A 13939-nucleotide genomic window follows, 5' to 3' on the forward strand; every position below is an offset into this window, starting at 1 on the left:
CTGTGTTTTTGATAAATCCAAACTTTTGAATGGTACTGTACATTATTATTCACATACAGTAAACTATAAAAATGAACAAACCTTATTATTATTATTTTTTAATTAAAAAAAAATTGAATATATTATAAAATTATTATTAGTATATTATAATTATTATTATTATTAGATTACATTCACATCATTGTGGATCCAAAGATGGCATATTTCTGTTTGCTTAACAACATGAGAGAAACAAATATTAATTGAAATTCAATTAATAATTTTTAAAGGACATGCAATTGAATGATGAAGGAGAGAGGGTTATGTAAATGCCTTTTATTAGAAATCAGCTCAAAGGAAAGATGAGTCATACAAAGCTTACATTTATGGGGTTTTTTTTTCTGTGCTGAAGCATCATGTTGCATCTCTTCCAAACACCAGACTGAAGGTCTCTTTAAAGCAACAGACTCTTTTAACACCTCAGGCAGCTCTCTTCCTGTTGGCAGTGTTCTTTTAATTTGGTTTACAAGCTTCATTGACAATGACTTAATGATAACAAACAGAGCTTTTTGGTTTGATTGTCAGGCTTTACATTTGCTCATTTTTCACCTCGCCACAAATTTCAAATATGCAATAGACCTATATGTAAAATAAAAAAAGGTTAAAGGCCATTGCATGAATCTGGAGGCAGTGACCTGCTGTTTGTCAAAGTACCCCTTTGAATCCCCCCAATCCCTGACTGACTGCTGTTCACTAGCTGTGTATGAACTGTGACTTCAGTCCACAAGCCTGTCCAGCCTCGTCACTGCACACACCTACTATTTCTGACTGCTGTGTACAGAGTGCTTTTGTTTTTTAAGTGCTCTAGACAGTTCTTCAGATAAAGCAGTACTGTATTCAATTAACTGATATGTTATATTTTAGAAATCATGTTTCATCTAAGAAATGTTAAAGAGTGTTGCTTCTGTGTGTATTCTCATGAGTGTTTAATATGGCTTATTAATAGACTAGAAGTTATAAATAAAATCAGATTTGTAAGTCTAACAGTTAGAAACCAGTATTTTACTTTATTTTACTATAATATTTTAATTTCTTAAAATTATGCATATATATGCATTCAACGATATATATTCTTTCACATAATAAAAAATGCAAATATGAAATCTAATTTAATACATGATATATTGCATAATTTTAAAATATTTTAATAATCCCAACAGTAATTGAACAACCAGGGATTTTGTCTCAGAAATGATGAATGCACCTGAAGTTAGAAAAAAAGGTAAATTTGTGAATAATTGCATTTTAAGGTGTTTTGGGTTTTTTGACTAAGCAAAATTTAATGCTGGCAATTAAAGGAAATTTAGGCATGCCATTGCCACAACAGATTGTGTCGCTCATTTTCCTAAAATGTCAGGCCTCGTTTTGTGTCACTTACTGGTTTTATAGATAAAAATACTCTCCTCGACAAGCGGAAATTTTCATGTAGAAAAATACAATAACGCTAAAGGTTGCATAAAACTTTCCAAAATATTATAATATGGCAATACAAACGCAGACTCATTCAGCTGCTTTGATAAAAGCTCACATGGCATAAAATATTGCAGCAAACAGTTTCTTCCCTAAAGGCACAAACACTCCCACGCTCCACACGTTTACTTCTCCAGAGAAATCTCTCAGTGCCTAAACTTTCTGCCAATTCTGGGCAGAAGGAGATCCCGTCTGTAGCCCAGCGAAAAACACCTGGTACCTGTGCTTCCATAAGAGGAAGGCCCCCACCAGGCAGACGATAGCCTGAGCCAGGTTCAGCACCATCTGCAGAAGGTAATACATGGGTAGAGTGCTTACGATGGCACTGCAGTCTGTCACACCGCTGTAGGAGAAAGTGCGGGCGATGGGATCCTCAGGGTCCAGGGTGCACATACAATGCTCCCCCATTTCCTTGCAGCTGTAGCTGTTAGTCAGGGCGTAATGGTAGCACTGGAAGGCGATGACCACTGCGGAAATGACCAGCCCCATCGTGCACAGGAAGAAGTACAGGAGCTGGGCAGAAGTGAGAGAGCGCTTACAGTCATTTGTGATGATTAAGGCAAGGTGCTGGAAATCAGATTTAAATAGACTAAAAGGCCTATTCTTGTTCATTTAAAACCAGCTCAGTGTTCTGACTTGATGACTCAGGAATGTTACTGCCAATGTCAATTGGCCATTAAATATTAAAAATATGCCTAATTACAGAAACAGATGACCTGAACATTTAGATTTTGTCATTAGCACACTCACACCATACAGACCTAGTATTACTTTCTTTATGTGAAACACAAAAGGAGATATAGCCAGAACCCTGAACATTCACCATACAATAACAATGATAGTGATTTTAAACGTAAAGCGTAAAAAAAGAGAGTTTTTGTGAATGTGCAATGAAGTGCCGCAACTGACAATGTGAGTCACATGACAATGACAAAATGACAAATGAAGTATGTCCGGATTTTCATTTATATTCAAGACATTCATGCTCATTCATATAGAGCTTCTTTTTTTAACGCTCACAAAGTAACTACTTTCACCTACTCAGAGAGCATGCGATTTCGTACACAGCCATACTTAAATTAAACCGTCCCAATTAGCCTTTTTTTTTCCGATTCAAGTCATGATTCATCTTAAGTTGTAAACATGTGTCCAGAAAATTTTATTTTGGAATACACTGTAAATCAACATAAAATCAAATCCCCTTTTCACTCTTATCAGATCATTCGTTCCCTGATAGCACATCTCAGAGACATCTATTTGATGTGTTTGCTCATCTGCAATACGTTTCCTGTCAGACGTTAAACAGACATTTAGAAAATGCCTTTAAGACGTTTATGATTTAAAATGTACGAAAAACTGAAATTTTAAATGCATTTATCAGATGTTTGTACACAGCAGATGCTTTCCAGATGAAGCGCTCTTTAACAGACATCTTGCAAATAATAAAAATAAGTTAGACCAGTTGTGTGAACCGCTTCAACTGATTCATTGAAAACAACTGACTCAAAAGAACATCGCTAATTCATTCAGAAGACTTGGAATATTGATTTATGAGTAATATGCGCTACTTTTATTATATGATGCTTTTTGGAGATTTAAATCACCTTCCACTTTTGATGAATGGAAAAAAGAGCTGCATGGACATTCATATCCTTGTGTGTATCACATATATAATAACAGTGGGTTGGAATGACATGGACTGAGTAAATGATCATTAGGCTATATGGTGACATAATTTTAATTTCTGGATGAATCATTCCTTTAAAATGCAAGAGAATTGCCCGCTGCTAGATACCTACTACATTTTTATCATAGAATCCCCTGCTCTCCGAGCTAAGTTGCACCTCTACATGTTTTAAAGTCCATTTGAAAAGCATTTACAGATGAGGTGCAAATGTAAATCTCAGTTCATCCAAAAAATGCATTCATTTTTTTACCTTTACAATAAATTGAGCCGACGCTCTCTCATCAGGCAGAAGAGGATGAATCCCAGCAGAGACACCACAATCATCTGCAAAACACAACATAGAGTATTTTTATAGAGTGCTGCAGAGATGACACTTTTTGTAGGCCAACCCAGAAATTAGCATCACCCTGATTCCCTTGACAAAAAACCCAATAGGATTTGTGCACTGGCTTTTGGATTATTGCAGAAAATGAGCTCTGTGACAAACAAACGTTTATGATTCTCACACATTTTGTTCATCAGGATAACCTTCACAAATGAACACAACATGTGAAGCTGAAAAACAATCGCAAGAAGTAAAAAGCCAAATACTGGCTATAAACGAAACTGCAATCACCACAATCATGACTTTATGTCACCATCTCTAAACTTTGGACAACTCTTTCAGTCTTTATTTAGAAAGCATACTCTTTGAAGAGTTAGCAACTGCCTTTTTCAGAAATTAAAGCTTTAAATGGGTCCTATTATGCTTTTTCACTTTTGCAACTTTAGTTAGTCTGTAATGTTGCTGTTTGAACATAAAAAAGATCTGCAAAGTTACAAAGCTCAAAGTCCAATTCAAAAGGAGATATATTATTGAACAGAAATCACTTTTCAAAAACTACAAAGAACGACTCGTTTGGACTACAACGCATATTTTCCGGGATTTGTGATATCACACGAATGGGACGAGACCTGGTTGAGCTGCACTAGAGAAGGCAACGAGTGTTATCACTATGTCGGAGACACGCTAGCTTTCCCAAGGCAGACGAACTTAAAGTGGTTACAATCATCCGGGTTTAAATCGCGCTCAAATTGATTTGATTTTGACGCAATATTTACACTGAAGCTCGCAGGCGGCTATGGTAAGGGGCGTGACATTTCCCGACCAGGCGCCGAGTGCTGCCAATCACAACACACACTGCCCCAGCTAACCAATCACAGCACATTTCGTATTTCAGAAGGTGGGCCTTTATTTGATACAGGGACTATTCGAGACGTTCATGCCAGACTGGGGAGAGAGGTGTTGTAATAATGTAAAATATGCTTGTTTGAGCTGGTACTTGGTTATAAGCTGGTTATGAGCTGGTTGAGGTTGGTCATGTGCTGGTTTAAGCTGGTCCTTAGTTGGTCATGAGCTGGTTTAAGCTGGTCCTGAGCAGGAGCTAGTTGCTTAACCATCTTAGCAGTAGCACATGGCCAGCTTAAACCAGCTCATAACCAACTAAGTACCAACTTAAACCAGCTGCCATGCTTCAAAACATACCAGCATGTGCTGTTTTTTTTCAATAGACACAGACCTTATTTCAGGCATTTAACTAAAAAAAAAACATTTAAAAAAAAAACTTTAACTTCAGGATGATGGAACCAGAAGTGCTAAAATGCTAACTTTAAAGTTCTGGCCAACAAAATACGGTGTCCCTGCAGCAATCTATAGGCCTGTTATCTTTTACACCCTAAATGTACAATATATAAACTAATCATACATGCTAATCAAGTTTTAATCGGCCATTTGGAGGGTGATCACCATGATCATGTGCATCTCAGAGTCTGTTGTTGCAAAATGTTGCCATTGTTGTCATGAACACATACCAGTGTACTGGGTTGCTCTAATCTCATTTGCAGTGCAGCAGACCTCCTAAATTCTCTGCATCTGCCAGGCTTGTTATGAGCCAACCATAACCCTTATTGTAATCAGCATTGTGCAACTCAGCATTGAGTTGTCATTTGATAATATATTGACTGCCGTTGCAAATTGAATAGCTTGACCCCCCACCCTCCAAGATATCTTTATCTTTCACGCTTTTTATCTCACTCTTTTCTTCTTTGTCTCTCTCTGTGTTTTCCCCGCTCTTTTTCTCAGCATGATTGGAGTCTTGTGACTAACGTGTGGTATCTAATTTGATTGTTTTTCCCAGGATCTGAGGCAGAGAAGTTTGGTGACCTCAGAGTTTTTCTCCAGGAACAGCAGCTCTGGTCTCGTGAGGCCTGAACTTGAGATACCAGAGCACACAGCGATGTTCTACCTTAACGCTCAGATATGTGCATCCATGAATTTAAATGTGTATCTAACATAGCAATCTCATAAAACTTTGTTTTATTGCCACAATAGCTAATGTATTACACAATGAAACAGTTCTATATTGGGTTTGTGTGGCATTTAGAATTGAACCGAGACTACGTTTCGTGTTTTGTTGAATGGAGGTAGCAAACAGGATTCAAAATTGCAATCTGAATTAAAAATGTAAAGAAATTCAAATGTAATTTTTAAAAAGAAAGCCAATTTCGTAACACTTAAAAAAAAAAAAAGGTTATATTGTTTACATTATTTTACTACCATAAACTAACAACGAAAAATACTTCTGAAGCATTATTGTTAATTTCAACAAATTGTTTTTTTTCATATTTTTAACATTTTTAATTCTGTTCTGTTAATATTATTTAATGGAGCTGAGCTAGTAACAAAAAACAGGTGTATTTTTATTAACTAACTTTAGCAAAGAATATTAAATACTGTACCATATGCATTGCTCATTGCTCAATATTAATTTATGCATAAACTAACATTAACAAATGGGACCTTACTGTAAAGTGTTACTGCAAAGGTTTGTCGAGACAAACCCTGAATGTTTGCTTGACACAGTCTTGTTCAAAGGTTTTGAACAAGTTATTACATAGATAAAAATACTGTATTATCTATAATCGGACAAGAATGTTGAGCAATGTTATACAAAGATTCTCTTTTTCACTTTATCAGCTTGTGTTATTTTAATTAGCACAGTTTTTTTTTTGTAAGTGATTGACCATAAGCCTCATTGATCTGAGCTTCTGCATGATTATGTTTTGAAACCAAAAAAACATTATTTGTTGAAATGTAGGCAATGTTCACTGAAAAGCTGAGGTGCATATTAAGTTCAAATGAATGAGGCCTATGACCAATCAGTTCCAAATAGAAATATAAACCTGTACAAATTGAGAGAGAGAGAAAAGATTGAATCCCAGATTTGGTGATAATATCGCATAATGAGAGACTCACAAGCAGTTTGTAAAAGACCAGTTATTTTTTGGCTGGCAATGCCAATTTAGGATTAACTAGTGTTAAGTATATTGTAATTTCTGTAAGTACATAGAGAAAAAAAACAGATGCATGCAATGTTATCCTCCTGCATGTTTCAGCCCTGTTTTGTTGTCATACGGCTTGGCTACGTGACTGGACATGCATGTCTGCACGGAGGGATGGCTTTGAATCTTTTGAAGATTTGTTTTCTATTTATAAAGGTACAGTTTGATCTAACTCTCCAGTGATTCTCAAACAAACATACAGCTGTAGCATTTTTAGTAGTATTTTTATCTAAGGAACCTGTGTTGTTTTTAAACTTTAAATCTATTTTTCGTTACAGGCTTCTGCAACTGGATACTTTGCACGAATACTTCAAAGTCACAGCTGAACAAGCAGAATCCACTGTGATTAGCATATGAGCTTGTATGTTTTTTTTTTCCAGATTTGCAACATGACAGCCTCAGTGATGATTCTCATAACAGCTTTAAAACTCATGAGTCTCTTTATAAATGTATTCATTGTTCTCACTAATATGTTATTTTTGGACATGCATGCATGCTCTCTGTAACATTGTTTATGTATGCTTATGTACAGTATGGCAGTGTGGCCAATGGATCTGATATGAGACGGCCTCGTGCATGGCCCCAAAAGAGTAAACAAGGCATGCTGGGAGTTGAGGGAGAAGCAAAAGGAAGCTTACAATGATGCCGGCCCAGTGGGGCGTCTCCCTGGCCAGCAGAGAGGAGCTAATGGCAACCATGAGGAAAGCCACAGCAGCTACTGCGACGCCCAGCAAAAGCTGTAACAGAGCGACCAGCGAAGGAAAGCGGCAGCCACAACATTTTTGGGCTTCCTCCGGCACTGGGCCTCCAGTTTCTGCTTGTCCCTTCTTCTCCTTGCCAGCGTTTGCGTTGCCTCCTCCAGCCGACCCCATAATTCCTCCCGTCTCGTGCTGAGATTCTTAATCTTCCTTTGAGGCCGACTGGACGTTCTTGCACTCGCCCTCTGTCTGTTTGTCCTTCCTTTTCTTTCTCGCCTGGTGTTTCTTTTGCTCTCTTAACTGGACTGTTCCCTTGCCCTGCCCTTCCCCTCCCTCCTCACTGGAGGCTTTGCTCCCTACGCGATCCCTGCTATTCGGAATCAGAAAAGACTCTGAACTAATATGGAAAACATTTGGAGCAGATTCCACAAGAGCCACATATAGAGCACAGAAGAGGAGACGGAAAGGAGGGAGGGTTGGAAAGGGGAGGGAAGACAGAAAGGGGGACTCCAACACACGACAGCTACTAGTTTCCCTGAAAACTAAACAGGAAACAATTCTTGTCTCTGGCAAACACGTGGGCGAGTGCTCGAGTCCTGCCAACCTCCTGCAACACACTGTGTAATCTATTCATAACCGCCTGGAGTCAGTCACATGATTTTGATGAAGTTACGTGACCCGTGGGCATGCGAGCGGGTTACAGTTAATCTCTTATGAATATTGAGAGAGTGCAGATATGCTACGTGTTCATTTCATTTTGTGTTAATTATGGAGAGTCATTAACTACATGCAGGGCATGTTTCTTATAATGAATATGTCTGTATTCACCTAGACCTTTTGTAAAACTCGATTCATATTTCTTTATATGCTGGAAAAACTCTGATTTATAATCTTATAATGGTTTCATCTGCTAAAGCCTTCTGAAGGTTGGATATTGATGGAATGTGGTCTATTTTTAGCCAGACTATATTGAGAGCTTATTCTATGTGCTTTTGTGTTGTCACACCTTGTTTCAGATGGCATGTATAGGCAAAGCAATCTCAGTACATTTAGATGTTAGTTCAAGCTAAACATGCTGCACAGAAATGTTCACATTATAATGCTGCAAATAAATTTGTCATAAAATATTTATCACAAATATTTTCTTTATTATACGTAAAAAAACTGATACAGTTAATTTCTGTTACAATATAGCAGGCAAACTTTTTGCAGATCTTTACAAATATGTAGCCCATTTAAAAATATATTGAGGAAATGTGAACTCTTTGCAGGTACAATCAAATAATCATAGAGATTACTAATAAAATATGATTTCATCTAGTAATAAAATATTAATAAAATAATAATAATAATTTATAATATTAATATTAATAACACATTGACATGACATAAGTTTTCCCCAAAATATATGAATTACTAGCCTAGATATATAGTAAACAAACATTTAGGGATGTCCTAAATTGGAAAGAAAATAAAATATAAAATAATGTTTTTATTTATTATGCCAAAAAGTTGGCTATAGACTAATAATTCTAACTGGTTTTATGTAAAAGCAATAAATGTCTAAGACATATCCTCATTTAGATTAAATACTTGTAAATTATATAATAAGTAGGCTATCCTGGTATTTCAGATTTAGATGTGTACACTCTAAAAAATGCTGGGTTGTTTCAACCCAATGTTGGGTCAAATATGGACTAACCCAACTGTTGGGTTAAATTTTGGTTACATTTTTAAATTAACTTTTTAACCCAACAGTTGGGTTAGTCCATATTTGACCCAACATTGGGTTGAAACAACCCAGCATTTTTTAGAGTGTAGGCTAGATGTTATCCTCGAGAGCTCAAAAACAATTATTTTAACGCGTCTGAGCGATATGCTGTGGTTTTATTTTTCAGCGTCTCTTCAGCAATAAACTGACAACTTTCAAGCACATTTAATTCCCAGACTCTAGAGCTGCTGCAGTTTACACGTGAGTCAGCGCGCATGCGCAGTAGTCGCCACGCGCAGAGTGAGTGCGCGAGAGTGTAAACTCAGGCGAGCGCACACACATCATCATTCAGAGGTGCTGCGCGAGACCAGACACAACGCACTGCCGCTCCGCTGATACTGGATTAACAAACCTGATTGTAAAAGAAGCACACAAGAAAGTGGGACAAAGTTATGGATGAAAGAATACCGAGAATGCAGGGCAGACAGTTCCTGGATCACGCGGATTTCTTGGGGTATTTTTTTATGTTTGGTTGTTTTTTGTTTTGTTTTTAATAAACGCAACTAATGTTACGTTTTTTTAAAATGTGTGAGGTTGATGACGAAATGAATAGATTTGCATTTTCTTTTTTTAGGGTTGAATATTCGTCTCTCTACATGTGCAAATCCAAAAGAGGGGTGAAGAGAGAGGAAGGAAAGGTAAGCAAACTGGACCCGTGATGGAAACGTGATGTCCGTCAAATTCACGTAACACTTTGTGTCGCTAGTCCTTAATAATCCGTGTGATAATTATTACTTTAAGAACTTTTTGCAGTGGCTAATACTTTTTATTCGCAGGACGCGTATAAGTTACCACACAGACTGATTGAGAAAAAGAGGAGGGACCGAATAAATGAATGTATTGGGCAGCTGAAAGATTTATTACCGGAACATCTGAAACTTGCGGTAATTTAAGTCAACAGAATTTTGTTTGGTCTTGTTAAAATGTTTGGTAATTTGAAACCCGCATAAGGAAAGCAAGAAAGTAGGGAAATCCGATAAATGTTCGTATTGTCTTACAGACTCTAGGTCACTTGGAAAAAGCTGTAGTTCTTGAGTTGACGCTGAAGCATTTGAACGCTTTGACAGCTGTCACAGAGCAACAGCACCAGAAGATCATCGCTTTGCAGAACGGTAAATTACAGAATGTGCAACCCACACAATGCAATCAGAGAAACATCAATGCCACATCAAGTAAAACAGTAAATGGAGCTTAAAGTACAGCAATTTAACTAAAATAGCTGCTCAAAGCTGCAATTATGTATATACTTTTTTATGTCAATTATGCTTACCTATGTTAAGTGTTTTTATTGACCACTTTTTTTGTTGCATGTATTAATATATTTATATCTGTCTAGATTTATTATTAATATCTATCTATCTATCTATCTATCTATCTATCATGGTTTTATTTATTTTTTATATTTATTTTCTATATATTCCTGTCTAAAAAAATCTACACCATATGCTGATTATATTTATTTTAATAATCTATCTATCTATCTATCTATCTATCTATCTATCTGTCTATCTATTCATCTATCATGGTTTTATTGATTTTTTATATTTATTTTCTATATATTCCTGTCTAAAAAAATCTACACCGTATATATGTTGATTATGTTTATTTTTAATATCTATCTATCTATCTATCTATCTTGGTTTTATTTATTTTTTATATTTATCTTCTATGTATTCCTGTCTAAAAAAATCTACACCATATGTTGATTATATTTATTTTAATAATCTATCTATCTATCTATCTATCTATCTATCTATCTATCAGTCTGTATGTCTGTATTTCTGTCTGTCTGTCTGTCATTTTTCAGTTTTTTTTTTATGACAGGAGATTTGTCTCTCTTTTATGACAGGGGAGCGGTCGTTGAAGTCCTCCCTCCAGGCTGACTTAGACGCGTTTCACTCAGGCTTTCAAGCATGTGCCAAAGAAGTCCTGCAGTATCTGAACAAGGTGGAGAACTGGACGGCGCGCGAGCAGATGTGCACGCGACTCATCAACCACTTACACAAAGTTTCCGCGCAGTTTCAGCCCAGCGCAGGGAGCCTGCAGCGGCCGTTGCCAGGCGACGACGCTCCAGATCGGGACGTGCAGAGAGATACTCAAGCCAACTGTGTCCCTGTCATCCAGAGGACTCAGAACCTCGAGTTTAATGAGAACGACACGGACACCGACAGCGGATACGGAGGAGAGGCAGAGAAAGGCGATGGCAAATGCGAGAAAGGATGTGACATGGCCAAAAGAGTTAAGATCAAGCAGGAGTTCGGAGATGAACGTGTCACCAAAAAAGCCAAAATGAACTGGTCCGTGAACGGTGCGTCAGATTCCACCAATACCCGGCCGGACGTGGCGTTAATGAACTCTTTAATGGGAATGGCTGGTGTTGGTGGACAACAGACTCCCTTTTGCATGCCGTTTTACTTCATAAACCCGTCTGCAGCAGCATCGTACATGCCTTTGTTTGATAAAAGTCATTTGGAGAAGTTGGTGTATCCAGCAGCAGCAGCAGCGGCGCTGACCAACCCATTCCCGTGGCTTTACCCCGGGATTCCCACGCACGCCTCTGCTGCAGCCGCGGCCGCCGCTGCCATCGCTTTCCCCAATGCGCCCGCCGATAAAACCTCTGGATTTAATGCAGCATCCTTAAAAGACGACGAGCCGCCGTCTCCCGATGGTGACCTGTCTAACGAGGCCGACCTGGCCTCTCCTGTGTCTGGGGATCATCATGGCTCAGAGAATCATGCCATTCATCAGCCCCAAAGAAATGAAAATTATGGTACATAAAGCTGACCTTATGTCCTTTGAGTGCACACTAGTTTGCTTGTAAAATTGCTATTTATCTGTTTATCTTAATTTAATTGTCATTGAGTATTTACTATAGTGTTTCTATGGATTTCCAAGCAAAGGCTGTTCATTTATTTATTAATTTTTTTTTAGCATTATTATTATGAAGACTCAAAATTTCAAAACAAATTGGTTTATCTTTTTTAGGGGAGAATGGGGGACATTGTAACAGCCAGTGCCTTTTGCACTGATTCCTTGAGTCAATTGTCAAGGAATTGTCAATATTCCTTGACAATTGACAGCAACCTTTATGTCTCGCCATTCAATGGCGTATTAGTATTGACCGAAAATGTGTGAAATCTCAGACTTTGTTCTGGGTTTTTTTCGTTGTTGTAGTTGTCTTTTTTCATTTTTGATGAAGAATCTTAATTTAGCACAGTACATATTAACCTTCTTTAAGCTAGTGCTTATCCTAGCGTAAAGTTCCTTTCAAATATATGGAAGTCACATATTGGACTCTTGGATGTAATGTTTGATATTGACCTCAAGCAGGCTGGTGTGACTGCTGCTGTATTTGTCAGATATATAACTTTCTATTATAGCACGACTGGATTTCGGTTGTATTTTGCTCTTTTCAAAGTTCAGTGCTTGAAAGAGTTACCTACATACCTCAACATACCATAGCGTTTGGGCCAGGACTCATTTCTTAGAGATGCTCCTCTGGTAGGGGTGGTGACGAAATGTTTCAAGCGATTTTAATTGGACAAATGGTGTAAGCGACAACCCTCTGATGTAATGTTACAGCAGTCCCCGTCTCTCTCTCTCCCTCTCTCTCTCTCCCTCTCCCGAACAATTAGTCTGAATCTCTTGTGAAGGAAATCAACACTCCAGATCAGAATGGCAGGACCAATCACCTGTCAATCATCACTGAGAGTGCTTTGCCAACAATCTGACATCATTGTCCTGTGTCACCTCTAGCAAAAATGTACAAGGTATAATAGCACCTTATGGAACTTTGATATTGAATGTAATCTGTGTTCTTTTGGTAGATATAAAAGTTTGTACTGTATATATTCTGATAAAAGTAGTTATTTAATCCAGAGGTAAAGTGCACTTTTTCTTGCCTTCTCCTATTACACAATCCTCACTTTTCGTTTTTAAGCCAATGCCCTTTGAACTCAAACTATATGTTTTTCTTACGGAAATCTTCTTAAATACAAGGCAAGTGTTGGAATATATGTATCTATAAATGTATGACATCATAATACTCTTGAGCTGGTATATTCAAATATCAAACGTGAGCTGGATCATTTTAGTCTGAGACAGCTGTTGGAAAGTATGTAAGGTAAAACCTTTCAAGAGATGTGATTATATCAAATGTGTTTTGCCTTTTTTGAAATATTGTCACTATTCATGACCTCGAAAAGCTAAATGCGTTTGGGTTATGCTGTGTATTGTACAAATGTGGTGGAGCACTGTAAAACATGACATGAATAAACATGTAAACGGACCTTTTAGATTGGATAGATCTTAACAATCAGGAGATCATAGAAGTTTTATTGAATGGGTTTATTTTTTAGACCTGGGTTTATGAATGCATAGGAACAGTGATGTACCAGCTGCCATTTATTTCTGCATTGTAGCACATTTCATAGGCCCTATAGTGTCTTTGCCTCAACTGTCATTTGCCTAAAAAGTGGCATGTGGATGTATATCATTTGTGAATATGCTGTATGTTTAATGTTCATGTTGTAGAAGAAATCTATGGATGTTTTTAAAAGGATAAACTGAGCGACTGCTGCACATTTCCTTAATGCTTTACACATTTGCTGTTTGAAATTATGCAGCTCAGTTGTCAAATAAACATAAGCTCATGTGAGCAAAATGCTATCACCCCCCTCATTTATTTCAGCACCCAAGTGCACATGATAGTTATATAGTACACAGTAAAACACATAAACAGGCTGACAGAATCATTCAGACTTCATTACAGGTCAAGGTACACATGTGACACAGTCCATTAGAGTGTTATTTTCAATGTGAACCGCCCAGAAACACCCACTTACCTACAGCTGACATGTAAACAGATTTTATGCATAATGAACCATTAACAAA

At 37.4% G+C, this 13939-nt stretch overlaps 2 protein-coding genes across 2 annotated transcripts; one reads left to right on the forward strand and one right to left on the reverse strand.

Moving 5' to 3' along the window:
• Nucleotides 1–300: 300 nt before the first annotated feature.
• sspn (sarcospan (Kras oncogene-associated gene)) lies at nt 301–7937 on the reverse strand. The gene is given in 4 exon segments (XM_016483163.1): nt 301–2022; nt 3447–3481; nt 3484–3520; nt 7216–7937. Coding segments are annotated over 4 exon segments (666 nt in total). The 5' UTR covers nt 7450–7937; the 3' UTR covers nt 301–1662.
• A 1330-nt stretch (nt 7938–9267) lies between these two features.
• On the forward strand, nt 9268–13714 carry bhlhe41 (basic helix-loop-helix family, member e41). Its single transcript, XM_016483162.1, has 5 exons — nt 9268–9500; nt 9621–9684; nt 9823–9930; nt 10047–10158; nt 10896–13714. Exons 1-5 carry the CDS (start codon nt 9439–9441, stop codon nt 11822–11824), a joined length of 1275 nt encoding a protein of 424 aa, XP_016338648.1. The 5' UTR covers nt 9268–9438; the 3' UTR covers nt 11825–13714.
• Nucleotides 13715–13939: the final 225 nt, after the last annotated feature.

This window comes from Sinocyclocheilus anshuiensis, unplaced genomic scaffold, assembly GCF_001515605.1.
Source record: "Sinocyclocheilus anshuiensis isolate Anshui unplaced genomic scaffold, SAMN03320099.WGS_v1.1 scaffold481, whole genome shotgun sequence".
NCBI lineage: Eukaryota > Metazoa > Chordata > Actinopteri > Cypriniformes > Cyprinidae > Sinocyclocheilus > Sinocyclocheilus anshuiensis.